Raw genomic sequence first — 27,500 nt, 5'->3', positions numbered from 1 at the left:
GTTTCCTCCTCTGACTGTAGAACATGTCCAGACTCCAGAGTCTGAAGCTTTTCGTCAACCAGCGGCTGAACGCGGCCGTCGAGGAGATATTTGGACATTTTGAAAGAACAATCACCGAGTATGAAGAGGAGCTGGAGCGCCGCCATCGGAAGCTGCTGGATGTGGTTCTGACACCTGAAATAAAGCTGCGACACGCAGGTTTGTCATCTGTCTGTTGTTGGAAACACGCTGCTGCTCTGCTGACGGTGCGGGGAACCCATGCTAAGCTAACGGTGGCTAAAGCTCCCCCACGCAGCCTGTTAGCCGCAGCTAGCTGCTGCTGAAGTGCAGGCCGATGAGACGAGAAGCTCCCGAGAGTTGCAGCAGCCCAACACCGAGCAGCTGTCAGCAGCAGTTATTAGCAGCTTGGAGCCAAACACGACACGAACAGGAGACCTGCAGGCTGGGACTGCTGGTCTGAGATCAGAGGTTTGAAGAGTCCAGTCATTCTCAGTCAGGATCTCAGTGGATGAACCCTCATCGCTGTAACACGCAGGTCTCTGCTCTCAGTGTTTGGACTCTCAACTCAGGTTTTTTCGTCTACAAATCAGAAACCAGTTTTTTGTAATGTAGATCAATTTACTGGCTGATTGTAACAAGACCTCCAGTGCTTCAGAACCTGAAGTGGATGTCAAAGATGAAGCTCGTGGACCCGAGAACCTTGGTCAGGCTTCAACTCTTTGGACAACAGTGAACTGCTCCTCAATGATACCAGATGTAACAAAGGCAAAAGAACCTTTATATGTGGTGAACGTAACAGGAGGTTTGGGCACAAAGACAGTTTGAGGAGACACATGAGATATCACACCAGAGAGAAACCATACTGTTGCTCTATCTGCGGCTCAGCTGCGATGTCACTCAGTTGAAAAACTTTTCACTTGCCCCTTTTGTGACACAAGTTTTTCTGTGCGTGGCGCCTTGGTGACCCACATGACAGTTCACACTGGTGAGAAACCATTCAGCTGCTTGTACTGCAACAATAGCGTCACTCTAAAGGGAGGTTTGAATAAACATGATAGTCCACACAGGAGAGAAACACTGGCCATGTTTGATGCTCAAACCTCCCACTACAACCACCAAATAAAGAAGAAGATGAAACATCAGAACTTCCTTATATCTGAAAATGACCTTTGACCCCTCAGGCAGCAGTGAAGTGTCCAATACCAAAGCAAACAGACGCGGGGGGAGGTAGCGACCCGCTGACCAAAGAGGGAAATTGCAGCGCGGAGTTTTGAGTGAAAATGTCAGAAGTCCGAATGCTGCGAGCAGGTGAGCCGCCGCACTCCAAAGTTTACGGTAATGACGGCTCACAGTTTTCTGATGGCTGCGATTTCATCTGCATCTTTCGATCCGAGTGAAGAAAATGTGGCGCTGAACAACTTCTCCTGTTCCCGGCGGCATGAGTTTATCAACGACGTTTCATTGAATAAATTAGCAACATTCCAAAATGAAGCACATGGAGGAATTTAATTTCAATCCCCCTCTCTGCTTCAATTTTTTCAAGAAACAAGGAGGACGGTGCATGTGGTTGATGGAGCGCTGCTGCACCACTGGTTGTACATACATGCACGTGCATCAGTTCTCTTAACTGCAGCTAGGATGTCAGTGACGTGTTAACAGAACTCGTCAGCTGCCTGCAGGTTGAATGCAGGTATGTGATGGAGGCCCTGTGTTTCCTCATTGTGTGTGATGCGTGTTGAACTCTGATTGGCTCCCCGCTAGTCCTGATGTCTCAAATGCGGCAGGTAGAGAAACTTTTTCTCACTCTGGAGCCAAATTCAAATGAACTGAGGAAATCATCTCAGGAACAGGAATAAACGCGTTTCCTATGAGGGATTGTAGACGCTTGGAGCAGTTCAGTGGTGTCATTTCTGACGTGATTCACTATCCTGTGTTCCTCTGTGTTCCAGTGATTCCTGCAGATGTGCAGCAGCAGCTGGGGAGTCAAGAAGAGGCTCCCCCTGAGCAGCAGGAGTGGAGCTCCAGGGTGGAGCAGGAGCAGCCAGAGCCCCCCCACATCAAAGAGGAGCAGGAGGAACTCTGGACCAGTCAGGAGGGAGAGCAGCTTCAAGGGCTGGAGGAGGCTGATATCAGCAAGTTGCCATTCCCTCCTGTCCCTGTGAAGAGTGAAGATGATGAAGAGAAACCTCAGTCCTCTCAGCTTCATCAGAGTCCAGCTGAGGAGAGCAGAGAGGTGGAGCCTCTAAGCAGCAGCTCCACCCACCACCTGAAGACAGAAGCTGATGGAGACCACTGTGGAGGACCAGAACCAGCCAGCAACCTGGACCCAGACACACTTTTACACCCTGATACTGAGGGTGAGATGGCAATCACTCCTGAACTTGAAACTGATGACAGTGAAGACTGGAAGATCAGAGAACCTCTGCCTTTTTTAGTCCGTGTCAGTGATTCTGGATCCAACAGTGTCGGTGCTCCTTTAAGCTGCTCTACTTGTGGTAAATGTTTTCATCGTAAAAGTTGTCTGAATCGACACTTGAGAATTCACACCGGAGAGAAGCCATTTTGTTGCCCAGTTTGTAAGAAACATTTTGTCTGCAGTGGAACTCTTTCAATTCACATGAGGATTCATACAGGAGAAAAACCTTTTTCCTGCTCTGTTTGTAACACGAGTTTCACTCAACGGCATACGTTGATTCGCCATATGAGAAGGCACACTGGGGAGAAACCATTCAGCTGCAGTGTTTGTGACCAAAGATTCACTTGGCATTATCAACTTGAAAACCACATGTGTGTTGTCGTGACTTCACAGCTTCATCAGAGTCCAACTGCTGAGAACAGAGGGGTAGGGCCTCTAATCAGCAGCTCCACCCAACACCTGAAGACAGAAGCTGATGGAGACCACTGTGGAGGACCAGAACCAGCCAGCAACCTGGACCCAGACACACTTTTACACCCTGATACTGATGACGAGACATCAGACTCTCCTGAACCTGAGACCAGAGAACCTGTGGAGAGTGGGGAAGGGTGTAAAGTAGATACGAGAAGCCATACTGGCAAGAAACAGTTTAGCTGCCCTGAATGTGGCAAAACTTTTGTTCACAAATCAAATATGCAAAGACACATGAGAGGTCACTCAGGAGAGAAGCCGTTCAGCTGCTCAATTTGCAGTAAAACATTTAGGCAGCGTTCAGATTTAGTTGCACACATTCGAATTCACACTGGAGAGAAACCGTTCTGTTGTTCATTTTGTGACACAAGTTTCACTCGGCGTGACACCTTGGTTCAGCATATGAGAACGCACACAGGGGAGAAACCATTTATCTGCTCAGCTTGTGGTAAAAGATTTAGTCATAACTCAAATCTGAAGAAACACATGGCAGTTCACAAACTGAGAAGAAATTTCCAAGCCACTAGTGTGCTGGTTAGAACAGAAGATTGATACAGAACCACTGAAATCTTCTCACTCAATGCAAAATCTGACTGACAGTGATAGTAAATAAACCTTTGAAACTTTTCAACATCAACTCTGTTGTTTTTCTATATTTAGTGAAATATATTGTGATATTTTGATGGACTCAGGCTATTGTTAGATGTGGTTCGCAAGGGTTAGCCACTGTTAGCCATGGTTAGCCTGAACCAGCAGCAGGTGTAGAAAGATTGGGGCTTGTTCAAGAATCTTAATGGGTGGTAAATAACTTTTACAGTTATTTGTAAAACTCGTCCTAGGAGTCTTTTGTTGTGTTATTGCTGAATAATCGTCTTTCCATGTGAATCTCAACCAGAGATCAGCTGCTCTTGTTTGTTTGAGGTCTGATAGAACAGGAAAAGAACTCAACAGTTTCACGCTCAAACAAATCCAGAAAGTTCTTTGCCAAAAAGGAACCCTTGTCTGTTTCAGCTGCTCAATAAATGTCCAGAATTTTCAACGTAATGTCTTAGATTTTCACTGAAATTGGACTTAAAGTCAATTTGTATATTTATTATTTAGATGTACTTTTGTACGTGACATGACTTTGTTGTAATATTTCTTTGATTGATGTCCCCTTCGCCAGTCTAACAGAAACTAATAACATCTGGTATCCCTTTGGAGTTGCTGGGTCACATGACATGAAACATGTCCATTAGAGCATTCAAGATAAACTCGATCAGGTCAAATATTAATGATTGCTAGTATTTCTGCTTTTATTATGATGTCCTAAAAACTGGACCTGTAAGTGTCAGGTGGGGAACTGAACTCAAGAGAACAGTTCTACCATGTTCTCCTCAGCACAGTTCTGCAGGAGAAGCCCCTAGTTAAAGGGTCCCACTGGACTTGAGTCCCGGCTGAAGGCTGAAACGTGTCCGGAGTCTCCTGTTCAACTGCAGTTTGAAGGCTCAGGCGTGGCTGAGCTGTTGCTTATTCACGTGCAGTTACTGACTCAACCGTTTGTTGCAAAAGAAAATCTCTATTAGAGACAGAAGCGTCATTCTGATCAGAAACAGATGGAAACAAACATGACAGCAGCACGTTAGGCTGAAACGCCATCAACGCCATCAACTCCATCAGCAAAAGAGACAGAGACATCAGCAGACATCCATCACCAGAGGGTTTTTTGACATTTTGGCTTGGTTACACCGCCTGTCGCTGTCGGAACAAGCATTGCTCACATTTACAGGGCACAAAAGCAACCTTGTTAATGCAAATTAAATGAAGCTCAGCTGAGATGAGTCTGGGAGAGGATATGCTGCCCTAACAAAACACACCAACGAGGACTTCCGGGTTCCCTTTCAAAACAAAGGCCGATGGAATGATGACATCCCCTGCTTCTGCTCAACTAGGATGAGAAATCAACTTCCTCTTTAGCCTCCATTAGTACACCTTCCACTACAGCTGGTACTGTAAATCTGTGAACACCCCTGCCATGTTGCCAAGGCTTTTATTTTGAAATGTTTTACTGGCTGTAACAGAGTAGTTTCCTCCGCAAAGGTTAGTTATGGTTTTCCGAGCGATAGACAGTTTCTTTTTCAGTGCTTTGGTTTAATTTAAATTTATGAGGGCGGGATAGGTTTTCTTTGTTATTTGATTGTTGTTTTTTGCTGGGAGGCGTAAATTCCGTCCACACTCGCCAGTTGGTGGCGGAAATGCGACAATTCACAAGTAGAAGAAGACGAGGAACCACTGCAGAAGAAGAAGAGCGGGATGGCCGCGTTCCCTCTCTTTCCTCCTGCTGCCTGGGTGCAGACCCTGAGACGAAGCTGAAAACTGAAGGTTTGTCACGCTTTAACTCTCGAAACACGTTTGTTAGCGGTGCTAAGCTAGCGCTAGCCTGTTAGCCGCAGCTAGCTCGTGCTGCACGGTTTGATTCAGAGACATGAAGAGTCTCGACTGCTGCTTTCGTGTGTACTTCGCTAAAGTTGGAAAGATATTGGCAGATTCGAACTTCCGAGATCAATAGCGCGCAATCGAACCGTTATTAAGATACAAACGATGCATCCATGCGGTTGTAGCTGTGCAGACAATGGGCCACAACCGCAATTTAACCGAAATGAGGCGTCTTTTGCATTCGACAAATAACATTGTTTTCTATGTGCAGCGGACGGAGAGGCGAGAGCGCAGGGACCGTCTACAAAGTGCAGCACCGAAGGGGAAAATATTCAATGACGTCACAATTACACGCTGTAGTATCACCAAATTCAGATCAACCATCATGGGTGTGCTACTGGTTATACCTCAACACTTGGTTTTGGGAAAAAGTGCTTTTGTAAATTTTTGGGTAATATAATTATTATTTTTATGGAAATATTGTTCAATAACTTCATTATTATAACGTCTAGTACCACCATATTCACTCCAGCCATCAAGGCTGTGCTACTGGTTATACTACAAGACTTTGTTTTGGAGAAAATGCTTTTATACATTTTTGGCAATTTTCCATTATTATTTTTATGGAAATATTATTCAATAACTTCACGAATATGGCGTGTAGTACCACCAAATTCACTTCCAACCATCAAGGGTGTGCCACTTGTTATGCTACAAGACTTTGTTTGGAAATTAATGTTTTTCACTTTTTTAAATTCATTCTAAATGTCAGCATTTATGAATAACCAATAATCAATTGGACACAACGTATGAAGTGCTAAGTGAATTTTATTTACAGGGATTTTTACATACTAAATTTCAATGTTCAGCAGCAACATTGATCATAGATCATCAAAAAAAGGAACTTTTTTATACAATGTGGCAATGTCAAGAATTGAAGATCACAAATGACATCTCCAATGTGAAGTAGAATTGAATCAACCAGAGAAGTTAGCTGTGTTTATGTTTGACAGCTGCAAAGAAAATGCAAATGCAGAGGTGGAAGTTGTCACATTGTATTGAACAATATTTCCATAAAAATAATAATGGAAAATTGGCAAAAATGTACAAATTTGGTGATACTACAGCGTGTAATTGTGACGTCATTGAATATTTTTCCCTTCGGTGCTGCACTTTGTAGACGGTCCCTGCGCTCTCGCCTCTCCGTCCGCTGCACATAGAAAACGATGTTATTTGTCGAATGCAAAAGACGCCTCATTTCGGTTAAATTGCGGTTGTGGCCCATTGTCTGCACAGCTACAACCGCATGGATGCATCGTTTGTATCTTAATAACGGTTCGATTGCGCGCTATTGATCTCGGAAGTTCGAATCTGCCAATATCTTTCCAACTTCAGCGAAGTTTCGTGTGTCACCAAAGCCTCGATGTGCGAACCTGCAGTTGGTGGTTTAGGTGCCACAAGGACGGTGAGTTCGATCCTGCTGCTGGCGGAGAGAAGCGGAGCGTGAAAACAAGTTAGACCTGAAAGTGACGGAGAGTCGAAACTTCCTGAGCGCGAAAGGTTCCAGTTAGAAAAGATTTTTTTAAAAAAAAGAAGAAAAACCAAGAAGAACTTTTGGAAATGTTTAAATTCTGATGTTGAAGTTGTGTGTTTGTGTTTTGTGTGTTCGTCTGTGTTTCTGTGTGTGTGTCTGTCTGTGTTTGTTTCTGTGTGTGTTTGTTTGTCTTTGTTTGTTGGTTTGTTTGTGTGTTTGTGTGTGTTTCCTGTGCTCAGATGCACCAGACGGTAGTGAAGCGCAGAGACGACCCCCTTCTCTCCATCAGGCGATGCTCTGAGTGCTGTGACAAGTTCCACTGTTCCTTCTGTAAAATGGTCTTTCACTATTTACACCACATACAGAACCACGTCAGGAACCACGTTGGCATCGCGGTCCAGCAGGACGGTAGGTGTGGTGAGGGCGTCGTTCCCTCTCTAGAGTTCAGACTTCAAAGTTAAAACCAGCCAGTGAGCTCTGATCTGATTGCTTGATGGAAGCTTCATTCACCGGCGGAGAGCTGGAGTGCGAGCCGCTGCAGAGCCGCTGCGCTCTGGGATCGACTGATGGCTCCATGAATTCTTCTTTCACATTTTAGATTTTTTCATCATCAAGTGCGGTTTAGGATGCAGACCGACGCCTCATTTCCACTGCTGCTACTGCACGTCCACATTGATCAGAAGAGCTGATCTGATTAAACATGTAGCAGTTATACATTCTGGACAAGCTCCGCCCCCACGGCGGGTGGCTCCGCCCCCACGGCGGGTGGCTCCGCCCCCACTACAGGCAGCTCCGCCCCAACTGCGGGCATCTCCACCTCCGCCACCACACCAGACCCCCCAGCCACCGTCAGTAGGAGGGGCGTGTCTCCGCCAGCAGGTCAGGGTCACCTGCTCACACTGCGGCGTTCAAATGAATAAGAAGAACCTGCTTGTTCACGTGAGGAGGAAACACAGCCAAGAGGTCACTGAGGGGAGAGCAGATCCAGGACCAGCCGGAGACGGACGTCCTGATGGTGAAGACGCGGGCCTCCACAGGGGGGTTCACGCCTTACTGACAAACAAAGGTCGTCCCCCCCAGCATGCGGGCACCGGCTCGACATCTGTGCAAAGTCCACAGAGGAGGGCAATGCCAGAAGAACGGTCATGTGTCGGCCATCTTGGTGAGCTGGTGCTCATCACAGCTCACACCAAACTTGTGATGAGCCCTGGTGACGAAGGTGAGACTCTTAGAAATGCCGGTTTCTTGTATTTCGCGTTATGATGTCACGTAACCCGGTGGCGGTTAACTTCCAGCTGACTTACAGAGAGTTTCATTTTGTTGTTCTGTCGGGAAAAACGCACCTTTAGTGGGCTTCGTTTGATGGTAGCCAGGTGGTCCACTAGATGACATGCTAACGTGCTACTGAAACGGGTGATTACATCATCCAAAATTCAGGCTGAAGTTTATTAACCACATTCATCTTTGTTCCAGTTTTACCTTCAGATGTCCGGAAAGTGATCGTTGGTGAAGAGGAGCAGCAGGAGTGGAGCTGCAGGGTGGAGCAGGGGGAGCGTGAGCCCCCCCTCATCAAAGAGGAGCAGCAGGAGTGGAGCTGCAGGGTGGAGCAGGAGGAGCGTGAGCCCCCCCTCATCAAAGAGGAGCAGCAGGAGTGGAGCTCCAGGGTGGAGCAGGAGCAGCCAGAGCCCCCCCTCATTAAAGACGAGCAGCAGGAGTGGAGCTCCAGGGTGGAGCAGGAGGAGCGTGAGCCCCCCCTCATCAAAGAGGAGCAGGAGGAACTCTGGACCAGTCAGGAGGGAGAGCAGCTTCAAGGGCTGGAGGAGGCTGATATCAGCAAGTTGCCATTCCCTCCTGTCCCTCTGAAGAGTGAAGATGATGAAGAGAAACCTCAGTCCTCTCAGCTTCATCAGAGTCCAGCTGAGGAGAGCAGAGAGGTGGAGCCTCTAAGCAGCAGCTCCACCCACCACCTGAAGACAGGAGCTGATGGATGAACACGTAGAAGCTCAGTGGTTCTGGTTTCCTGTTGATCAGACTGAACTCCAGCGTTCCCTGATGGACTCCGAGGTTTTTGGCGTCTGCTGACCTGCGATCATCAAATCCAGTGTTTTTCTATATTGAGTGATCGTGTTCCATCTCGCCGTTCGTCTCGCAGCTGCTCTCTGCAGCGCTGGACTCTCCAGGGAACGACCCTGCATCTTCATGAAGTCAGCTGGTCAATAAATGTGAAATAAAAATCCTAAAAAAAAAACAGCTGAGTTCATTTGAGGAGTGAGGAAGGGAAGAAGGAGGGAGGAGGCCTGACTGTGGAGGAAGAACCTCCTTTCCTCAAATAAAATCTCAAATCTACAAATAATCAAATTAATGTGGCTTCAAAGTGTGGAGGAGTTTCAAAGCTAATGTAGTCACACAAGTCGTAGGCTTCTGGGTCACATTTCAAATTAAAAGCCCTGTAAATGGCGCGGCTCCCCTGTGACCCGGATGATGATTTGACCTTTTCTTTGTGTTTCCAAAACTTTGACTGCGCCACGTTCATTCTAGCTAATTTCATGGGGTTCGGGGTTTCAGTGAGACACACCTGCCAGTGCGACCTAGAGGATTTTATTCTGAAACGCTTCCCCGGATGTTTGAGAATGTTGAAAACAAACCGTGAGTGCATCTGCAGCTACACCGTCAAAAACATCAGGAGACCGGCAGCATTCAGCGGCGTAGACCGGGGAGAGATGGAGCAGCGGCCGCGCGTGGGTTCACGTCCTGAACCGAAGCTGGAAACTGAAGGTTTGTGACGATTTTACGTTGGAAAAATGTTGGCTAACGTGGCTAAGCTAACGGTAGCAGGTGCTAGCCGCGGCTGGTGAGGCGAGTGGAACGAGGCGTCGCTACGTGTCCGTCCGTCTGATTCAACGTTTGACTTCTGCTTCATTCAGAATCACGTGGCTGTGAGTTTTCTCAAGCTCAGCAAGTTTGTCGTATTTGCTGTCTTTTGGGCAATCGGTTGTTGGACGAGTTAACCCTAAAACCGCGTCCGGACTTCCAGGGACACCCTGTTTTATTTGCGATGGTTTGTCTGATCGACGCATCTGTTAACTTTCACCAAGGATGACAAAGTTGCCGTGTCCTTCACCTGTTGATTGCGACGCTTCATCAACCGTCAAACTCCGTTAAGCAACACTCATCTCAAGTCGCGTGAGGACTGAAATATCAAAGCATCACTGACGTCCGACGATCCTGGACTTCTATTGGTCTTTGGCTGGACTCGAACTTATCGGAGTTTTGGGTCCCGTCTCTGCAATCAGACCCACAACAGGTAAAAACACCTGTACTTTTGAAATTACATTTATTTATTTTTTAAAAAGGCTGCTCTGAAGCAATGAGCAGGTGCTCACGTTGATCCGGACGACGTTCTGCACTCTGAGGGAATCGCCAGCTGACAAACACCAAACTGTCACTTCATTTGAGAAACTCTGTGCTCGCAGCTTTTCTTCTTTCCTGCCTTTGTGAGGTCTTTGATGTCACCACCACCCGTGAAGACGCTTTAGAAAAGTTACAGTTGCGCTTGAGGACCCGCTGGTGGGATCTGACTTGTGGGTAAAAACTTGTGTTTTATGCTCAATTTTGCCTCAAGATGATTAACAGATGGACTGTTTTTCAGATTTACTTTTAGACATCCGAAAAGTGGTCGTTGGTGAAGAGGAGCAGCTGGAGTGGAGCTCCAGGGTGGAGCAGGAGCAGCCAGAGCCCCCCCACATCAAAGAGGAGCAGGAGGAACTCTGGACCAGTCAGGAGGGAGAGCAGCTTCAAGGGCTGGAGGAGGCTGACATCAGCAAGTTGCCATTCCCTCCTGTCCCTCTGAAGAGTGAAGATGATGAAGAGAAACCTCAGTCCTCTCAGCTTCATCAGAGTCCAGCTGAGGAGAGCAGAGAGGTGGAGCCTCTAAGCAGCAGCTCCACCCACCACCTGAAGACAGAAGCTGATGGAGACCACTGTGGAGGACCAGAACCAGCCAGCAACCTGGACCCAGACACACTTTTACACCCTGATACTGATGATGCAACCTCAGACTCTTCTGAAACTGAGGCTGACCACACCGGAGGAAAACCCTACAGTTGCTCTGTCTGTGGAAAAGAATGTGCTCGGAAAACAGACTTGAACAAACACATGAGAGTTCACACTGGAGAAAAACCATTTTGCTGCTCGGTTTGTAACAAAAGGTTTCCTTGCAAGGAAAATTTAGTTCGTCACATGAGGTTTCATTCTGGAGAGAAACCTTTCAGTTGCTCATTTTGTAATAAACACTTTACGCGCAGTGACCACGCTGTTAAACACAGGAGAATTCACACAGGAGAAAAACCTTTTTCCTGCTCTGTTTGTAACTCAAGTTTCACTCAGCGCCACATGTTGGTCGAGCACATGAGAACTCACACTGGAGTGAAACCTTTTATTTGTTCAGTTTGTAATAAATGTTTTCATCGGAAAGACAGTTTAAAAAAACACATGAAGGTTCACACTGAGGAGAAGCCGTTCTGTTGCTCTCATTGCAGTAAAAGCTTCAGGCAGCGTTCAGACTTAGTGGTACACATGAGAATTCACACAGGAGAAAAACCTTTTTCCTGCTCCACTTGCAACACAAGTTTCACTCAGCGTCACACATTGGTTCAGCACATGAGAACTCACACTGGAGAGAAACCTTTTATTTGCTCAATTTGTGGTAAAAGATTCTCACGGAAGGAGCACATGACTACCCACATGGCAGCTCACCCAGTATGGAGGAGCCGTCCAGCTGCAGTGTTTGTAATGAAAGATTCTCTTGGAGGTCACAGCGCTGCTGAGAACTGTAAATAAATTCTTAAGCAACTGAGAAACTTTCTCAGAAGCTGGTGTAACCAACAACTTTTAAACAGTTTGCCGAGGAAAATGTTCTCATGCAACTTTAAATCTGTCAAACTATGATAGCAAATAAATGTTTGAAGTCTTTCAACCTCAACACTCATTTTGTCTTGTTTCATCAGAGGAATTCTGGCACTGAATGAGTCACGATCCTGATGCTCCAGAGTTCGTGCTGAGGGGGATTCTGGCTACTCGTGATGGCTCAACACCTCACACTTTCACCAGAACTCATTTGTATTTTAGGAGCCTTGTACATATCAGTCTCCGTATTGTGCTGCTGGTTTTCTGTTATTTGTAGCGATCGATTCACTAACCACATCATCATGGGTGCGATTTGAAGAAATGAATTCCACCTGAAGTGAAAGTTGAAATAAAAATGTCAGTGCTGAAGTTCGAAGTGGAGTAATGGAGGTGGAAGTGAAGATTACAGCTAACTGTAGGAGCGGGACACGTCATGACCTGTGATTTTATTCTGAAATGTGACCCGGAAGTGTTAGCTCGCGTGTTGTAGTCTCCACAGTGGAGCGTCCAGCTGGTCTGAGGCGGATGAACATCAGCAGCAGCGCCAGTGTTCAGTTTCCTCCTCTGACTGTAGAACATGTCCAGACTCCAGAGTCTGAAGCTTTTCGTCAACCAGCGGCTGAACGCGGCCGTCGAGGAGATATTTGGACATTTTGAAAGAACAATCACCGAGTATGAAGAGGAGCTGGAGCGCCGCCATCGGAAGCTGCTGGATGTGGTTCTGACACCTGAAATAAAGCTGCGACACGCAGGTTTGTCATCTGTCTGTTGTTGGAAACACGCTGCTGCTCTGCTGACGGTGCGGGGAACCCATGCTAAGCTAACGGTGGCTAAAGCTCCCCCACGCAGCCTGTTAGCCGCAGCTAGCTGCTGCTGAAGTGCAGGCCGATGAGACGAGAAGCTCCCGAGAGTTGCAGCAGCCCAACACCGAGCAGCTGTCAGCAGCAGTTATTAGCAGCTTGGAGCCAAACACGACACGAACAGGAGACCTGCAGGCTGGGACTGCTGGTCTGAGATCAGAGGTTTGAAGAGTCCAGTCATTCTCAGTCAGGATCTCAGTGGATGAACCCTCATCGCTGTAACACGCAGGTCTCAGTTTTTGTCTCCAAATCATAAACAAGTTTGTTTTCATGTTGGTTGACACATGAAAGTCTAAGTTGTTTTTCCTGTCATGTGTCTCAATCACTGCAGAACCAGTTGAGTTGAGGAGGAAACACCATGACTAAGTTGTTCCGATTCCTCCATGTCAGACCTGAAACACTTAATATTTGACAAGAGTTTTTACTGCTGCAACACCGAGACTTCATCCACACTTTGGCATCTTGGATGTTTGTTGGATAAATTATTCACTGCTCATCAGGAGTTCAGCGTCATCGTCCCAGACGCCTCGTCACGGCTGTGCATTGAACCAACGAGATGAGCTCCTCTGAGCCATGCAGCATTCTCAATGTCACACATCCACCTTCAGCTCAAATAAACCCATGGATTCCATCCTGTGTTTCTCTGTGTTCCAGTTAATCCTGCAGATGTGCAGCAGCTGCTGGGGTGTCAAGAAGAGGTTCCCCCTGAGCAGCAGGAGTGGAGCTCCAGGGTGGAGCAGGAGCAGCCAGAGCCCCCCCACATCAAAGAGGAGCAGGAGGAACTCTGGACCAGTCAGGAGGGAGAGCAGCTTCAAGGGCTGGAGGAGGCTGACATCAGCAAGTTGCCATTCCCTCCTGTCCCTGTGAAGAGTGAAGATGATGAAGAGAAACCTCAGTCCTCTCAGCTTCATCAGAGTCCAGCTGAGGAGAGCAGAGAGGTGGAGCCTCTAAGCAGCAGCTCCACCCACCACCTGAAGACAGAAGCTGATGGAGACCACTGTGGAGGACCAGAACCAGCCAGCAACCTGGACCCAGACACACTTTTACACCCTGATACTGAGGGTGAGATGTCAGACTCTCCTGAACCTGAAACTGATGATTGGATTCAACCCAGTAACACTCATACAGAAGTCTCTGTGATGAGTGATAATAATTTTGGTGAAAAATCATCTACCTGTTCTGAATGTGGGAAAACATTCAGTTCACAGTCAAAACTGAATTTCCACAAGAAAATCCACACCAGAGTAAAATCTTTTATCTGCTCAGTTTGTGGTAAAAGGTTTAGCCGAAACTCATATCTAAGAAAACATATAAGGGTTCACACTGGAGAGAAAGTTTTTTGTTGCTCACTTTGTAGTAAAAGATTCAGGCAGCACCCGGATTTGGTTGCACACTTCCGTATTCACACAGGAGAAAAACCTTTCAGTTGCTCTGTTTGTAATAAAAGCTTCAGATATAGTGGCCACGTGAGCAGACACATGAGGATTCACACTGGAAAGAAACCGTTTCCTTGCTCAGTTTGTGGTGAAAGTTTCAAACAACATGTTCATCTCAGAGAGCACATGATGATTCACACAGGTTGGACTTTCCCCTCGCACCCCTCTCAGAGTGGTACATTCCATTTCCCTGATGAAGAGCATGAAGACACTGTTCAAGCCAGTTCTTTCTTCTAAGTTCCAGTTGGATTCTCATACGGCCACTGAAGTAAAAATACTTTACAGTACAAGACCTTAGGCCACAGATTATTAAAGTTCTAGGTAGATTTTTCTCACAGCTCATCAATCAAATCACTTTTTTTATCCCGAGGGACAAGAGGACAAACCTCAGCAGGTTATCAAAGATTGTGCCTAGGTGTTTTTTTTTCTGCTCCACGGTTTCCAGCTCCTCCCCTGGTGGTGGTGGTCACCTCCTCCAGCCAGCATCTCCACCACCTCACAAGCTCCTGCAGGACTGAGCTGTGATGCTGAGGCTGGGTGACTGTCGCCGGCAGATGACACCGATCTGTTGCTCTCTTCATGTCCACCCCAGCTGCTCGTGCTAATTTACAGCCAAATGAAGTACACGTTCATAGTGCCCACTTCCTGCAGGTCCTGAGACTTTCACACTTTTGTTCAATGAGCCATTTTTGCATCGTTTCACATTAGAAAACTTGCTGTGCTTTTATGTCAAAGCAGACGTCCGTCCCCACTGATCCTGGATCTGCTCCACCTTCCTGCTGGTAAAGGAAGGTTTTCATCTCTGCTGTCTCAGATGTGATTGTTCATAGAAGGAGGGAGGTTCTACTCCTGATCTACTAGGAGGGAGGTTCTACACCTGATCTACTAGGAGGGAGGTTCCACACCTGTTCTACTAGGAGGGATGTTCCACACCTGCTCTACTAGGAGGGAGGTTCCACACCTGCTCTATTCGGAGGGAGGTTCTACACCTGCTCTACGAGGAGGGAGGTTCTACACCTGCTCTGCTAGGAGGGAGGTTCTACACCTGCTCTGCTAGGAGGGAGGTTCTACACCTGCTCTACTAGGAGGGAAGTTCTACACCTGCTCTACTAGGAGGGAGGTTCTACACCTGCTGCTCAAGCTGCTGCATGATCATATGAAGAACTGATTAATTATTAAGGATTTTACACATTTAAAGAACTGTTTTTACAATGCAAAAAGAAACAGCCTACACAGTTATTGACAGTATAGTTGTTGAAAGTATTTATTATTTATTTTTAAGTTTGTTATTATTAATATTATGTTTATTTATGACATCCAGTGGGCCATGTTGTGGGCAGCCCTGATCTAACCAGATAAAACTGGTTTGAGTTAATTCCCACCATCATGGCACGTTTACAATTTTTTCTCACCGTGGTGCCGACAACAAGGGAGTGGTTTCTCTTGTTTGTATATTCCTGCATCTGCTGGATATTTTGTGTTGCCTCTGGGAGTTGTAGTTTGTAATTGAAGCTGCAGTGTGAGAACAATTAACCAATAAAATCAGACACTTGATTTGAGAGTACGACCCTGTGTTCAGCCTCCTTGGTGATCTCTCCAGGATGGAGAGCAGAGGAAAAGACCAGGAGCTTCAATCAAAGTCTTCTTAGTCTAATAAAACCATCAGGAGATTATTTTCTGACAAATCCTCTGAAACTGTCAGAGAGGACAGAGAGAAGGAAGAGTGAAGGAGAAATGCTGGTGAAGATGATGTACATTCAAATGTGAGGCAGCCAACTTCATGAAGACAATCACTTGACCTTTAGAGGTCAATGGCTTGAGAACTGCATGCTCCCATGTGCTGGGACACGTGTAGAATGTAGACTTTTATTTTTGATATTTTAGAAAACCCAACATCAAATACTTTACTTTATTTGCTCAAGTTGAATTTTTACTTGAGACTTTTACCAAAGGCAGCCTGGTGTGGCAGTGGTCCTCACTGTGGCCCCCCAGCAAGAAGGTTGTGGGTGGAGCCCCGGCTGCAGCACGGGGTCTTTCTGGGTGAGTCTCCATGTTCTCCCTGTTCCTGCTGGGTTCTCTCTGGTACTCCAGCTTCCTCCACAGTCCAAAGACATCAAGAGGGGACCAGGTTAATCCAGACTCTAAATTGACCGTAGGCGTGGCTGGGAGAGCCATTGGTTGTCTGTCTCGATGTGTTGGCCCTGCCATGGACTGGTGACCTGTCCAGGGGGAAGGCTGCTGGGATAGGCTCCACCCCCACCACCCTCAACAGGAGGAGAGGGAGAAGATGGAGGGATGATGGGTGGAGGGATGGATGGATGGACTTTTACCAGAGTATTTTACCAGGTCATTTCTGCTTTCATAGAGGGAACTATGTACCTAAACCTTTGATGTCATAATAATTTCACTATGTGAAAGAACACAACAGGGGGCGCCAGAAGACCAAAATAGCTTCTAGAGCCTGAAGCTGAGAAACACACCAGTGGTGAAACTGTCTTTCCTTTAGTCCAGACCAGAAGACCAGACTTCTTTTAGGTAATAAGCTATGTTCCTTGAACAGCGTGGGACAGTCGGACCCCCAGCAGCCTCAGGTCCCTGTGCTGCAGCTTCTCTATCAGAGCGAGGCTGGATTTGATTTTGTCATTGACTAAATGTATAAATCTCTTTTTAAAACAAACAAACAAACAAATGTGTCGTCTCAGAGTGTTACTTAAATATTTACAAATGTAGGAAAAAACACACTTTAAATCATATTTCACTAAATACACAGTAAAAATGGATCTGAATGTATAAACACAAGGTATTTATTTACACTTCATAATCCATGTGAACAATGAATATTTTTAAGTCTCATTTTATTTTCAGCATGTCTGTAGTTACTCCCCATTTTAATTATTACCTGCTAAACACCTTCCCACAGCTTCTCCGGCAGAAAACCTGTTAACAGCTACTCTGAACATTCACTTCTGACTCTGCATAAAACAGTAACAGCACGTGTCACCTACTCTGAGCTCAGCTGGTCTCCCAGAGACATCCATGACATCACAATAGTAACCCATCAGTCAGGTGAAACATTCAAGTCCTGATTAAACGTGATCAAAAAGCTATCACGGCAAATGAGCTTTTCTATTTTGTACATCCTTACATGTCCAGTTCTCGCTTTAGCTGTTGGATCTCCCGTTCATTCACAGTTGCGCCCGTATTTATGAGGTCCAGCAGCTTCATTTGCTGCTGCTGTTCTCACCAGTACAGTCGTGCCTTTTAAACTGCGACCTCCAGGTGAATTTTTTATCACAAACACTGCAGCTGTATGGTTTCTCCCCAGTGTGAGCAGCCATGTGTGTTGTCATATGTCCCTTTTGCGAGAACATTTTACCACAAACGGAGCAGGAAAATGGTTTCACTCCAGAATGCGCAGCCATGTGTCTCATCATGTGTCCCTTTTCTGAGAACATTTTACTACAAACTGAGCAGGAATACGGTTTTACTCCAGTGTGTATTCTCATGTGTGTTGTCACATGACCCTTTTGTGAGAACATTTTACCACAGACTGAGCAGGAAAAAGGCTTTAATCCAGTATGTGTTCTTGAGTGTTGAAGCAACGCGTTACTCTTTGTGAAACTTGCATTACAAACTGAGCAGGTAAAAGGTTTCTCTCCTGTGTGGATTCGGAAGTGTACAACTAAATCGGAGCGCTTCCGGAATCGTTTATTGCAAAATGAACAAATAAAACGTTTTTCTCCCGTGTGGATTTTCTTGTGGCTATTCAGACCCGATTTGGAATAAAATATTTTCCCACATTCAGGGCAGGGAGTTGGATTCTCACCTACTTTCCTCTTATCACCGAAAGAGTCAAGTTTGTCCTCTGCAGAGTTTAAACCTGACTGAGTGTTACTGAGTTTGATCCACTCCTCTTCACTGTCATCTGTGGGAAGTTCAGGAGAGTCTGACATCTCACCCTCAGTATCAGAGTGTAAAAGGGTGTCTGGGTCCAGGTTGCTGGCTGGTTCTGGTCCTCCACAGTGGTCTCCATCAGCTTCTGTCTTCAGGTGGTGGGTGGAGCTGCTGCTTAGAGGCTCCACCTCTCTGCTCTCCTCAGCTGGACTCTGATGAAGCTGAGAGGACTGAGGTTTCTCTTCATCATCTTCACTCTTCACAGGGACAGGAGTGAATGGCAACTTGCTGATATCAGCCTCCTCCAGCCCTTGAAGCTGCTCTCCCTCCTGACTGGTCCAGAGTTCCTCCTGCTCCTCTTTGATGTGGGGGGGCTCTGGCTGCTCCTGCTCCACCCTGGAGCTCCACTCCTGCTGCTCGTCTTCACCAACGATCACTTTCCGTACATCTGAAGGTAAAACTGAAACAAAGAATAAGAGCTGGTGATGAATGCTCACATGAGCTGTTGGCATGGTGATGCTGCTGGATGAGGAATGTTCCCATTGGTTGGTTCACGTGGAGGCGTTGTGACTCGCACTACTGACAGTGTAGTGGTTTTACTGCTGGTGGTGGGACACCTAGCAGTGCCACAGGGACAAAAGAAGACCTCAACCCAGAAAACAAGAGTAAATCAGATCCAGTTACAATTTTTCTCTGTTTATTGGTCACGTAAAAGAAACACAAAGAGAAAAATCCACGCCTCGAATGATCCACAAGGTTTAGCACACTCACATTCCTGAATGGGACGAAACTCTTAGGATTTCCTCGATGCTGACACCAACACATCAGCACTCATCGATAGCAGCGATGCTAACAATGGTTTGTTTTTAGTGTCACTGAAACTCTGCACTCGCTCCACCTGCTGCTCACAACCAGTTTTAGATTTCACTTTGGTGAGCAGGACAGATGAAACGATCTAATGAATTACACATTAAAACAGACGCTTCGACCACGCAAAAGCAGCAGTCGGGACTCCTCACATCACCGATCGAAGCTTGTAGCAGGAGCTCGCTGCTGCTAGCAGTCTGTGTGGATGCTGAAGCTAACGTTAGCTTAGCAAGGTTAATAAACGTGTTTCCGGTTTAAAAACATCACAAACCTTCAGTGTGCAGCTTGGTTTCCGGGTGTGGAACAAACCGCTGCTGCTGCTCCATCTCTGCTCGGGTTACACGACTGAATGCTGCGTTACTCAGTCGGAGGGAATTCACTCCTTGCTTTTTTACGGAAGTAAATATTATCGGGATCCGGCGATGTTTCGAAATAAAAGCTTCAGAGACGACGTGACAAGTGTTCTACGGAACTAAAGACCACACGTATTGAAAACAGTTTCAGTGACCATCAAACAGTCAAATACTGAACATGAATTATAGCAACTGAAATTACAACGGAAGTCCACGCCTCATCGTCGCGTTAAGCGGCTGAAAAAGCATTTAATTTGAAATGTAATCCGGAACAAAGATCTCTCTCTCTCTCTCTCCGTGGTTTTGTGTAAAACTGGTCAAAACAGTACAATTTAATCGAAAAATGTCATGAAATATACAGCTCATACATGTTGCTCTTAATTTTGTACACATGTATCATATCATATCATCACCTTGTCATCAAAGCAAATAAAGACAGACAAACAGAGTAAATAGGAAAAGCAAAAGAAGAAAAAACACACATCACGACATTCCTAAAGCACCGAGGCTCTCTCTCCTAGTTCTCCGGGTTTACTTGTACCTGAACAGATCAGCAACTAAAGCATCCGCTAAACAAGAACTGGTAACAACGATCAGAAAATGACAACGACAGCTGTGTCTGCCTCATGGGAACCCTCGCCTTCCCAGGGTTTCTCTTCTCCTGACGAGAGCAGCAGCAACACAAATAACAACAACAACAACAACAACAATAATGATAGCAACAACAACAACAGCAACAACAACAACAATAATGATAACAACAACAACAACAACAACAACAACAATAATGATAGCAACAACAACAACAATAATGATAACAACAACAGCAACAACAACAACAACAACAATAATGATAGCAACAACAGCAACAACAACAACAACAACAACAACAACAACAATAATAATAATAATAGCAAATTAAATCCTGCTAGTTTGCTGCATACATGCAAAGCACTGACTAGAATACGTGTCAGTCCTGAAGCACACGGAGCACAGGACAGGTGAGTGGAGTCAAAAAAACAAAAAAGTCGGGGGTTCGTCTCTTCACCCACCATCTGGCCAAGAAGTGGCTGAACAGTTTGTCCGGAATTTCCTGTAACTTTCAAACTTTTCTCGTTCGAGCCTCAGAATCAATGTTCGCTCCTCCATCATGAAAATACCCTGAACCACTTTGATCCAGTCCTGGACTGCAGGAGAGGCTTTGCCAACCATTTCCTGGTTGTTGCTTTCTTACTCGCTCACAGTGAAATATTATTCATGTATTTGTTTCCAGGTCCCTTCACTGCGCCGTCTCAGACCTGATGGGATCACGAGTTTTCACGATTTTCTCAATGTTCAATTGAGGTTCCTCTCGATATTTGGAAATGACCAGTTAGAACAAATGAAAATGTGTCACGCAATTAAATATTTTAAACACGATAAGAAACGAATGCCTTGTAAATGTGTTTAAACTTTAATGGTAGGTTTCACAAGCAGGAGTGCAGGCTGGTGAAGGACTGGCTCCAGAGCACGATTCTAACCTGAATTCAACAGAAAAAAATAAAGACATTTCTTGAATTTATATCAACGGCTAACATGAAAACTGTCAAACCCTGTGGACGTCAGTGACTGCAGACGCATCTGCTGATCCTGGACGATCACCTGAAATCAGGAAATTAAATAATAAAGAAGGAAACTACAAGCACATGAATAACGACCAACAGGAATTTATAGATAGATTTACTTTATTGATCCCCAAACTGGGAATTCAAATTCAAATATTTACAAAATATCCTTGAAAAAAATGTTTTTTCCTCCTCGGGTCACACATATCACAACTGATGATGAAACGTCCTAGAATTTGTTGATGATCACTTCGCCTCTGCATGGTGATGTAGTCATTGTCGTCACCGGGTGATGACATCACAGGTCACTGGCTACAGTAGGAAAGTCTTTCGTGACCCCACATCCATTAGGGAACTACTTACTAAGTCCTTCACCCCGAAGGGTGCAGTTGTACAGTTTTGTTGCCGTGCGAATTTTCACGTGCTCGGTGAGATGCACAAACCCTTAAAAACTTTCCCACAAGCTGAACAAGTGAATAGTTTCACACCTGTGAATTTTCACGTGTATTCCGTGCTCAGGAGTTCTCAGCTGTGTGGACTTTGTTGTGTCTGTGAATATCTGCACTCTTCTTGAAGAATTTATTACAGACCGCACAGCTGAACGGTTGCTCTCCGTGGTGAAGTCTGGTGTGAACGATTGAGTGTTCCCTCTGTCGGAACCTTTTAGCACAAAGGTTGCCCGTGAATGGCTTCTCTCCGGTGTGAATTCTCATGTGTACCCTCAGGTTGCCTTTAAGGGGGAACGTTTTCCCACACTCAGAGCATCGTAACACCTCCTGGCCTGTGTGGACTTCCTTGTGTTTGCTCAGATCTCAAGTGTTCCTGAAGCTTTTACTACAGACCAAACGGCGGAAAGGTTTCTCTTCGGTGTGACATCTCATGTGAGTCACACAGTGTTCCCTCCATCTGAATGTTTTAGTGCAGTATGAGCACAAGAGAGGTTTCTCACCTGAGTGAAGGCTCATGTGCATCTTCAAGTTGCCTTCAGGCTGAATGTTTTGCCACACCGAGGGCGGCCAAGGGTTTATCACCGCGTTATCACCGGATCAATCACAGAGTCTAAACCCGACTGAGTCTTATGAAGTCCTCGGGTCTCCTGAGCCTCAGTCTCAGAGGAGTCTGACATCTCACCCTCAGTATCAGGGTGTAAAAGTGTGTCTGGGTCCAGGTTGCTGGCTGGTTCTGGTCCTCCACAGTGGTCTCCATCAGCTTCTGTCTTCAGGTGGTGGGTGGAGCTGCTGCTTAGAGGCTCCACCTCTCTGCTCTCCTCAGCTGGACTCTGATGAAGCTGAGAGGACTGAGGTTTCTCTTCATCATCTTCACTCTTCACAAGGACAGGAGGGAATGGCAACTTGCTGATATCAGCCTCCTCCAGCCCTTGAAGCTGCTCTCCCTCCTGACTGGTCCAGAGTTCCTCCTGCTCCTCTTTAATGAGGGGGGGCTCTGGCTGCTCCTGCTCCACCCTGGAGCTCCACTCCTGCTGCTCAGGGGGAACCTCTTCTTGACTCCCCAGCAGCTGCTGCACATCTGCAGGAATCACTGGAACACAGAGAAACACAGCTGTTGCTAAACTGGTGGTTCTGAGAAACCCTACCAGGTGAGTCAGAGCATCAGCGTAGACTTGTGCTGTAATCCTGACGTAGGTGTGAACCCCAGTGACCTGAAACGGTCCTGTTTCCTCTGAGACCTGTAATCTGTTCCACACTCTGCCAGGATGGGAACTTACCAACAGACCAGAACCTGCTGGACATCAGGAACCAGGGAGCTCGGATCTACTAGCGAGTTCAGACGAGTAGAAACCTGCTGCCGCGTGACGGAAGACAACAGAAGAAGTGCACCGACCTGCTCTGTGTAACCGGACTTGAGGCTTCACAACAGCGTCCAGCAGGTGTCGCTGTCGCTCGTTCTCCTCCCTGGAGCGTGAAAGTCGCTCCTCGTACTCCGCGATCGTACTTTCAAACAGCCCGAATATCTCTTCAGCAGCCGCGGTCAGGCGCTGCTTCACCAGAGCTCGCAGCGTCTGGACCGTCTCTGGCACCGACCGGAGCCTCCAGCTAGCAGGCTAAGCTAACTCCTGAGGCTGCAAGCTGGGGGTCAGAGGTCAACGACACAAAGAGAACTTGATCCGGACAAGAAGATCGGATCTTTTCTTTCTATGTGATGTCAGAAATAGTTTTTCCAATAAGAACGGGGCGCTGCTGCCTTCGCCCGACGCCATCTTCCTCAAGAAGCTGGACGCATGCGCAGAAGAGGAAGCCCGCCATCATCCAGATGTGCTTCTGTCGGTTTCTCCCTCGTGAAATTCAGACCAAAATTAATCTTTTACGGGAATACAGGTTTTCATTGAGTTGAATATAAACGCAAACATGTTAACAAAAACCTAAAAAAATCAAAAAGTCTATAAGAAACTTCGTTTTTTTGTAGTTGAGTTTTTAACCCTAACTCCATAAAATCAGAAGTTTTCTTCCAGTTAACAGGATTCACAGATATCGTTGCTCTCTTCTGTTAAGAACACAAGTTGTGTGTTATTTGCTAACAAAGTTTCTGTACTTTTCATTCGCAGTAGCAAAAATGACCAAGAAGAGAAGTATCAGTGTCCTGATATTCCCTTGTGTCTCTTTGGTTTTATTGAATACGCCAGAAATCTCTGCTCATGCTACAATATGATAAATATGCTTGTTATGCTAATAACCAAGTTACAGCGTTAAGTTCCATTTCTGAAAGCAAAAGAGAGGCAGAGATTCACAGTGAAGGTCTTGTCAAAGCAGACGTGCGTCCCCACTGATCCTGGATCTGCTCCACCTTCCTGCTGGTAAAGGAAGGTTCTGGTGGCTGCTGTTGCAGGATGTGCTGCTGATGGAGAATTGTTGGGTGGAGGTTCATTGAAGGAGGGAGGTGCTGGACCTGCTCTACTTGGACAGAGTCAGGACAGAACTTTGGTTGGGGTTTGGCGCCACAAATAAACCTGACTTGACGACTTCCTTTGTGTGTACAGAACAGGACATTAAAGAAACCCATGCTTGTATTATTAGTAATATTACTTTATTAAAAAATTCATGTTACATTTCATCTGCACTTCTATTCAAAATCTATTTCCAAGAAAAACATGACTTGCGATGTAATTCAGGACTCTGGAAACAAAGCAAACCACGGTCCTGCTCTTCACCCTCCACCCGACAGGCCTGTGAAACCTCCTGCCCTCATCAGGACTTTAGGACTCTGTTCCCAGTCGTGCCAGTTCACATCAACAGGGTGGACAAAGTTTTTCTTGGCAACTGAAGACCTGAGAGACTCTGACTATCAAGCAAACCCCAGATCATTAGAGTGACTGAAATCAGCAAAAGTAAAACTCTTGGATCCGAACCTTTCAACATGCTCATTTCCTTTTAACCACACTGGACTGAAAACACTATTTTTACAAAACTCTTGGGACAAAAAACTCAAAGCTCAATGTTTACTTCACTCACTGTTGGAGGTTGCGTGTTAACGCGCCGACTCACCGACACACTGGTGGTATTTCAGCTCCGTATACCAAGCAAAGCTCTTGTCACAAACACTGCAGCTGTATTGTTTGGCCATGGTGTGAACCGTCATGTGAGACTGCATCGTTGCTTTGTGAGCGTATCGCTGACCGCAAACAGGGCAGATGAATGGTTTCTCTCCTGTGTGAGTTCTCATGTGTATCTTCAGCTGCGACTTGTAGACACACTGCTGACCACAGATGGAGCAAGTAAACGGCGTCTCTCCAGAATGAGTTCTCAAGTGGTTCCTCAGATGGCAATCCCTGCGGAACCTTCTGGTGCAGTGAGGGCAGCTGTATGGTCGGAGGGTGTGGTATCCTGTTTCTCTTTCAAAAACCTCATCCACGATTTTAGAATCTAAACCCGACTGACGCTGGCGGTTATCTTTCCAGAAGTCACTGTCCACGCTGTCGTCACTCACTGGCTCAGCAGACTCTGATGGTTTCTGGTGACCTTCGTGTTCCAGTTCACTGTCTGAGATGACAGTGTTTTTCACATCATTGACTCGACGTTCTTGAGTCTCCTTCCAGAAATCACTGTCGACGCTGTCGTCACTCTGAGGGTTAAAGGTCTCTGAGGTCTTGAATGATTTATTGCTGCAAGGAAGGTCACTTTCAGAACCTTTGATTTTTAAAGGGTTTGACTGCAGAAGTTTGGTTTCTTTCAGAGAATCTTCATCAGATTCAGGAGAGTCTGACAGCTCGTCATCGGTATCAGGCTGAAGAGGTGTGTCTGAATCTAAGCTGTCGGCTGGTTCTGATCCTCCAGAGTCGTCTCCATCAGCTTCTGTTAGAGGTTCCAACTCTTGGTTCTCCTCAGTTTGACTCTGGTGGAACTCTGTCGTCTCACCAGCACACTCGTGGTAGGTGAGCTGATAATGCCAAGTAAATCTTTTGCAGCAGACATTGCATTTATAGTTTTTCTTTTTCGCGTGAGCTTCCATGTGTTTTATCAGGTTTCTTCTCCATGCAAAGCCTTTATCACAGAGCAAACAGTTAAACTGGGTCTGTCCAGTGTGGATTCTCATGTGTTTGACTAACGACTCGCTGTCACTAAACTCGCTGCTACAAACTGAACAGCGGAAAGGTTTCTCTCCTGAATGACTTGCCATGTGGGAATTTAAAGTGTCACATTTGGAAAATCTTTTACTGCAAACAGAGCAACTAAAAGGTTTGTCTCCAGTGTGCGTCCTCATGTGAACCTGGAGATTGTGTTTGCGGTTGAATCCTTTTCCACACTGAGAGCAGCTGAAGGTTTTCTTGGCAGGAATCAGTGGCCCTGTTTGACTCTGAAGAAGCTGCAATGACTCGTTAAAACACTCGTGACTTATAAGCTGCGACTCTACGGTGAAGCTTTTCTCACAAACGATGCACCTGAGAAGTCTCTTTCCCGTGTGGACAGATATGTGTCTCGTCAGATGTCCTCCTGTTGCAAACGCTTTCTCGCAAAACGAGCAGCTTAAGAGTTTCAGTCCTGCTTGATGTTTCATGCGTGTCTGCAAAGTGTGACGGTCCTCAGAGGAGCTGGAAAGTTTATTGTCAATATCACGGCATGTATCACTTGAAGAGGATTTTTCAACTTGCAGCTGATTTAAATCTGACTGCCGTTGTTGGTAAGAATCACTGTCTACATCGTCATCGGTCTTGGGTTCAGTTTTAACATCATCACCATGGCTACAGGCCTTCCTGGTGGGTTCACACCCGTCATCGCTAGCACAGACCTTTTTATTTCTCTGATAAGTGAAACCAGACTCGTGTTGCCTGGTGTCTTTCCAAAATTCAATGTCATCAACTTCACAGGACACACGTGTCTTCCAGTAAGTATCTGGATATCCAACTGGATTTGATCCTGAATACTGTCCATTCAAGACAGCACTGCTTTTTTGCAGCGAGCCACCAAGACACTTGTGTTTTTTGATCTGAAAATGCCAATAGAACCTTTTGCCACAAACATTGCAACCGAACGGTTTCACCTCTGAGTGAACTGCCATGTGCTGTGTCATAATTCCTTTCTGTGTAAATCTTTTCCCACAAACTGAGCAACTGAATGGCTTTTCTCCCGTGTGGGTTCGCATGTGGATCTTCAGGTGTGAGATACACTGCCATTTCTGTCCACAAACTGAGCAAGTAAACAGTTTCTTTCCTTTATGCATCCTCAGGTGAGTCACAAGAAGATATTTGTTGGGAAATGTTTCATTACATTCAGAGCAGCTCAACGGTCGAACAGGAAGCTGAGGTTGGTTGCCAACACACTTATGGATTTTGAGTTGTGATTTTCCTCTGAATCTTCTGTTACAAACACAGCAGCTAAACTGTTTCTCTCCTGTGTGCGTCGCCATGTGATATTGTAAAGTTCCTTTCTGAGCAAACCTCTTACCACAAATTGAGCAACTAAAAGGTTTCTCTCCTGAATGCGTTTTCAAGTGGTAATCCAGACCTGATTGTTGAGTAAAGCATTTTCCACACAGGGAGCAACTAAAAGGCTTTTTCCCCGTGTGTGTTCTCATGTGTATATTCAAGTATCCTTGTCGTTTGAAAGTTTTCCTGCACACGGAGCAGTGAAATGGTTTACCTCCAGGTTCATTCCAGTCTGTCTCACTGTCTTCAGTCTCCGAGGAGTCTGACATCTCACCCTCAGTATCAGGGTGTAAAAGTGTGTCTGGGTCCAGGTTGCTGGCTGGTTCTGGTCCTCCACAGTGGTCTCCATCAGCTTCTGTCTTCAGGTGGTGGGTGGAGCTGCTGCTTAGAGGCTCCACCTCTCTGCTCTCCTCAGCTGGACTCTGATGAAGCTGAGAGGACTGAGGTTTCTCTTCATCATCTTCACTCTTCACAGGGACAGGAGGGAATGGCAACTTGCTGATATCAGCCTCCTCCAGCCCTTGAAGCTGCTCTCCCTCCTGACTGGTCCAGAGTTCCTCCTGCTCCTCTTTAATGAGGGGGGGCTCTGGCTGCTCCTGCTCCACCCTGGAGCTCCACTCCTGCTGCTCGTACTCACCAACAATCACTTTCTGAATATCTGAAGGTAAAACTGAAACACAGACAAACAATTAATGGATTTATGAACTTTTGGTGTAAATGATTCCTCCTGCTGGCAGGACACTGGTCTCCCTTTGGTTACACAACCCAAGAAAGGCAGGACAGTTTTTACAAAGCCAGGACAAAGCTGGCAGCAAGCAGGCAAACAAGAGCGAAGGACATTTTTATTTCAGTTACATCTCTGCAATT

At 46.1% G+C, this 27,500-nt stretch overlaps 4 protein-coding genes and 2 pseudogenes across 8 annotated transcripts in view; 4 read left to right on the top strand and 2 right to left on the bottom strand.

Annotated features, from left to right (window-relative positions):
* LOC147240227 (uncharacterized) overlaps nt 1–3,825 on the top strand; it is a 3,869-nt gene extending 44 nt beyond the window's left edge. Inside the window, exons 1-2 of one of the 2 annotated variants that reach the window (XM_086193371.1) lie at nt 1–198; nt 1,950–3,825. The exon at nt 1–198 is cut by the window's left edge and continues 44 nt beyond it. In XM_086193371.1, the coding sequence (XP_086049497.1) occupies nt 24–198; nt 1,950–3,439 (1,665 nt within the window). In that variant the 5' untranslated portion in view covers nt 1–23 and the 3' untranslated portion in view covers nt 3,440–3,825. Of the gene's footprint in view, nt 199–328; nt 1,691–1,949 lie in introns of those variants that run through there. The other variant, XR_015111214.1, reaches the window with a different exon arrangement.
* A 1,121-nt stretch (nt 3,826–4,946) lies between these two features.
* Nucleotides 4,947–9,039, top strand: LOC147240226 (uncharacterized). The gene is made up of 4 exons (XM_086193421.1): nt 4,947–5,248; nt 7,076–7,244; nt 7,435–8,055; nt 8,310–9,039. Exons 2-4 carry the CDS (start codon nt 7,076–7,078, stop codon nt 8,825–8,827), a joined length of 1,308 nt encoding a protein of 435 aa, XP_086049547.1. The 5' UTR covers nt 4,947–5,248; the 3' UTR covers nt 8,828–9,039.
* A 177-nt stretch (nt 9,040–9,216) lies between these two features.
* LOC147240225 (uncharacterized) lies at nt 9,217–11,659 on the top strand (annotated as a pseudogene). The gene is made up of 2 exons (XR_015111217.1): nt 9,217–9,611; nt 10,486–11,659. The product of XR_015111217.1 is annotated as an uncharacterized LOC147240225 (transcript).
* A 571-nt stretch (nt 11,660–12,230) lies between these two features.
* Nucleotides 12,231–15,594, top strand: LOC147240224 (uncharacterized). Of its 2 annotated transcripts, none has more exons than XR_015111220.1 (3): nt 12,231–12,493; nt 13,256–14,688; nt 14,776–15,594. XR_015111220.1 is itself a non-coding variant. In XM_086193443.1 (3 exons), exons 1-3 carry the CDS (start codon nt 12,319–12,321, stop codon nt 14,790–14,792), a joined length of 600 nt encoding a protein of 199 aa, XP_086049569.1. In that variant the 5' UTR covers nt 12,231–12,318; the 3' UTR covers nt 14,793–15,594. The 2 variants fall into 2 exon arrangements, 1 of the variants encoding a protein (XP_086049569.1); XM_086193443.1 differs by having other exon boundaries at nt 13,256–13,663.
* A 1,143-nt stretch (nt 15,595–16,737) lies between these two features.
* LOC147240223 (uncharacterized) lies at nt 16,738–19,260 on the bottom strand. Its single transcript, XM_086193445.1, has 2 exons — nt 19,070–19,260; nt 16,738–18,391 (listed from the first exon to the last, which is right to left on the bottom strand). The coding sequence occupies exons 1-2, from the start codon at nt 19,122–19,124 to the stop codon at nt 17,259–17,261; spliced, it is 1,188 nt and encodes a 395-aa protein (XP_086049571.1). The 5' UTR covers nt 19,125–19,260; the 3' UTR covers nt 16,738–17,258.
* A 7,388-nt stretch (nt 19,261–26,648) lies between these two features.
* The window catches only part of LOC147240222 (uncharacterized), a 4,512-nt pseudogene continuing 3,660 nt past the window's right edge, over nt 26,649–27,500 (bottom strand). The window contains exon 3 of the transcript XR_015111231.1: nt 26,649–27,303. The product of XR_015111231.1 is annotated as an uncharacterized LOC147240222 (transcript). The remainder of the gene's footprint in view (nt 27,304–27,500) is intronic.

This window comes from Aulostomus chinensis, chromosome 22 (assembly GCF_037954235.1).
Source record: "Aulostomus chinensis isolate RoL2024-O1b breed Wild chromosome 22, RoL_Achi_v1.0, whole genome shotgun sequence".
Lineage (NCBI taxonomy): Eukaryota > Metazoa > Chordata > Actinopteri > Syngnathiformes > Aulostomidae > Aulostomus > Aulostomus chinensis.
Note: the sequence above shows the minus strand (reverse complement) of the source record. Positions and strands in the feature narration are given on the sequence as shown.

What these genes read in the sequence shown, in the direction of transcription:
- LOC147240223 (XM_086193445.1), bottom strand. Translation starts at nt 19,124, where the DNA reads ATGGAGCAGCAGCAGCGGTTTGTTCCACACCCGGAAACCAAGCTGCAC. An exon ending in AACCAAGCTGCACACTGAAG is followed by an intron (nt 18,392 to 19,069) that starts GTTTGTGATGTT and finishes TCTTTGTTTCAG; the next exon opens with TTTTACCTTCAGATGTACGG.
- LOC147240224 (XM_086193443.1), top strand. Translation starts at nt 12,319, where the DNA reads ATGTCCAGACTCCAGAGTCTGAAGCTTTTCGTCAACCAGCGGCTGAAC. An exon ending in AATAAAGCTGCGACACGCAG is followed by an intron (nt 12,494 to 13,255) that starts GTTTGTCATCTG and finishes TCTGTGTTCCAG; the next exon opens with TTAATCCTGCAGATGTGCAG.
- LOC147240226 (XM_086193421.1), top strand. Translation starts at nt 7,076, where the DNA reads ATGCACCAGACGGTAGTGAAGCGCAGAGACGACCCCCTTCTCTCCATC. An exon ending in CATCGCGGTCCAGCAGGACG is followed by an intron (nt 7,245 to 7,434) that starts GTAGGTGTGGTG and finishes TTCACATTTTAG; the next exon opens with ATTTTTTCATCATCAAGTGC. An exon ending in GATGAGCCCTGGTGACGAAG is followed by an intron (nt 8,056 to 8,309) that starts GTGAGACTCTTA and finishes TCTTTGTTCCAG; the next exon opens with TTTTACCTTCAGATGTCCGG.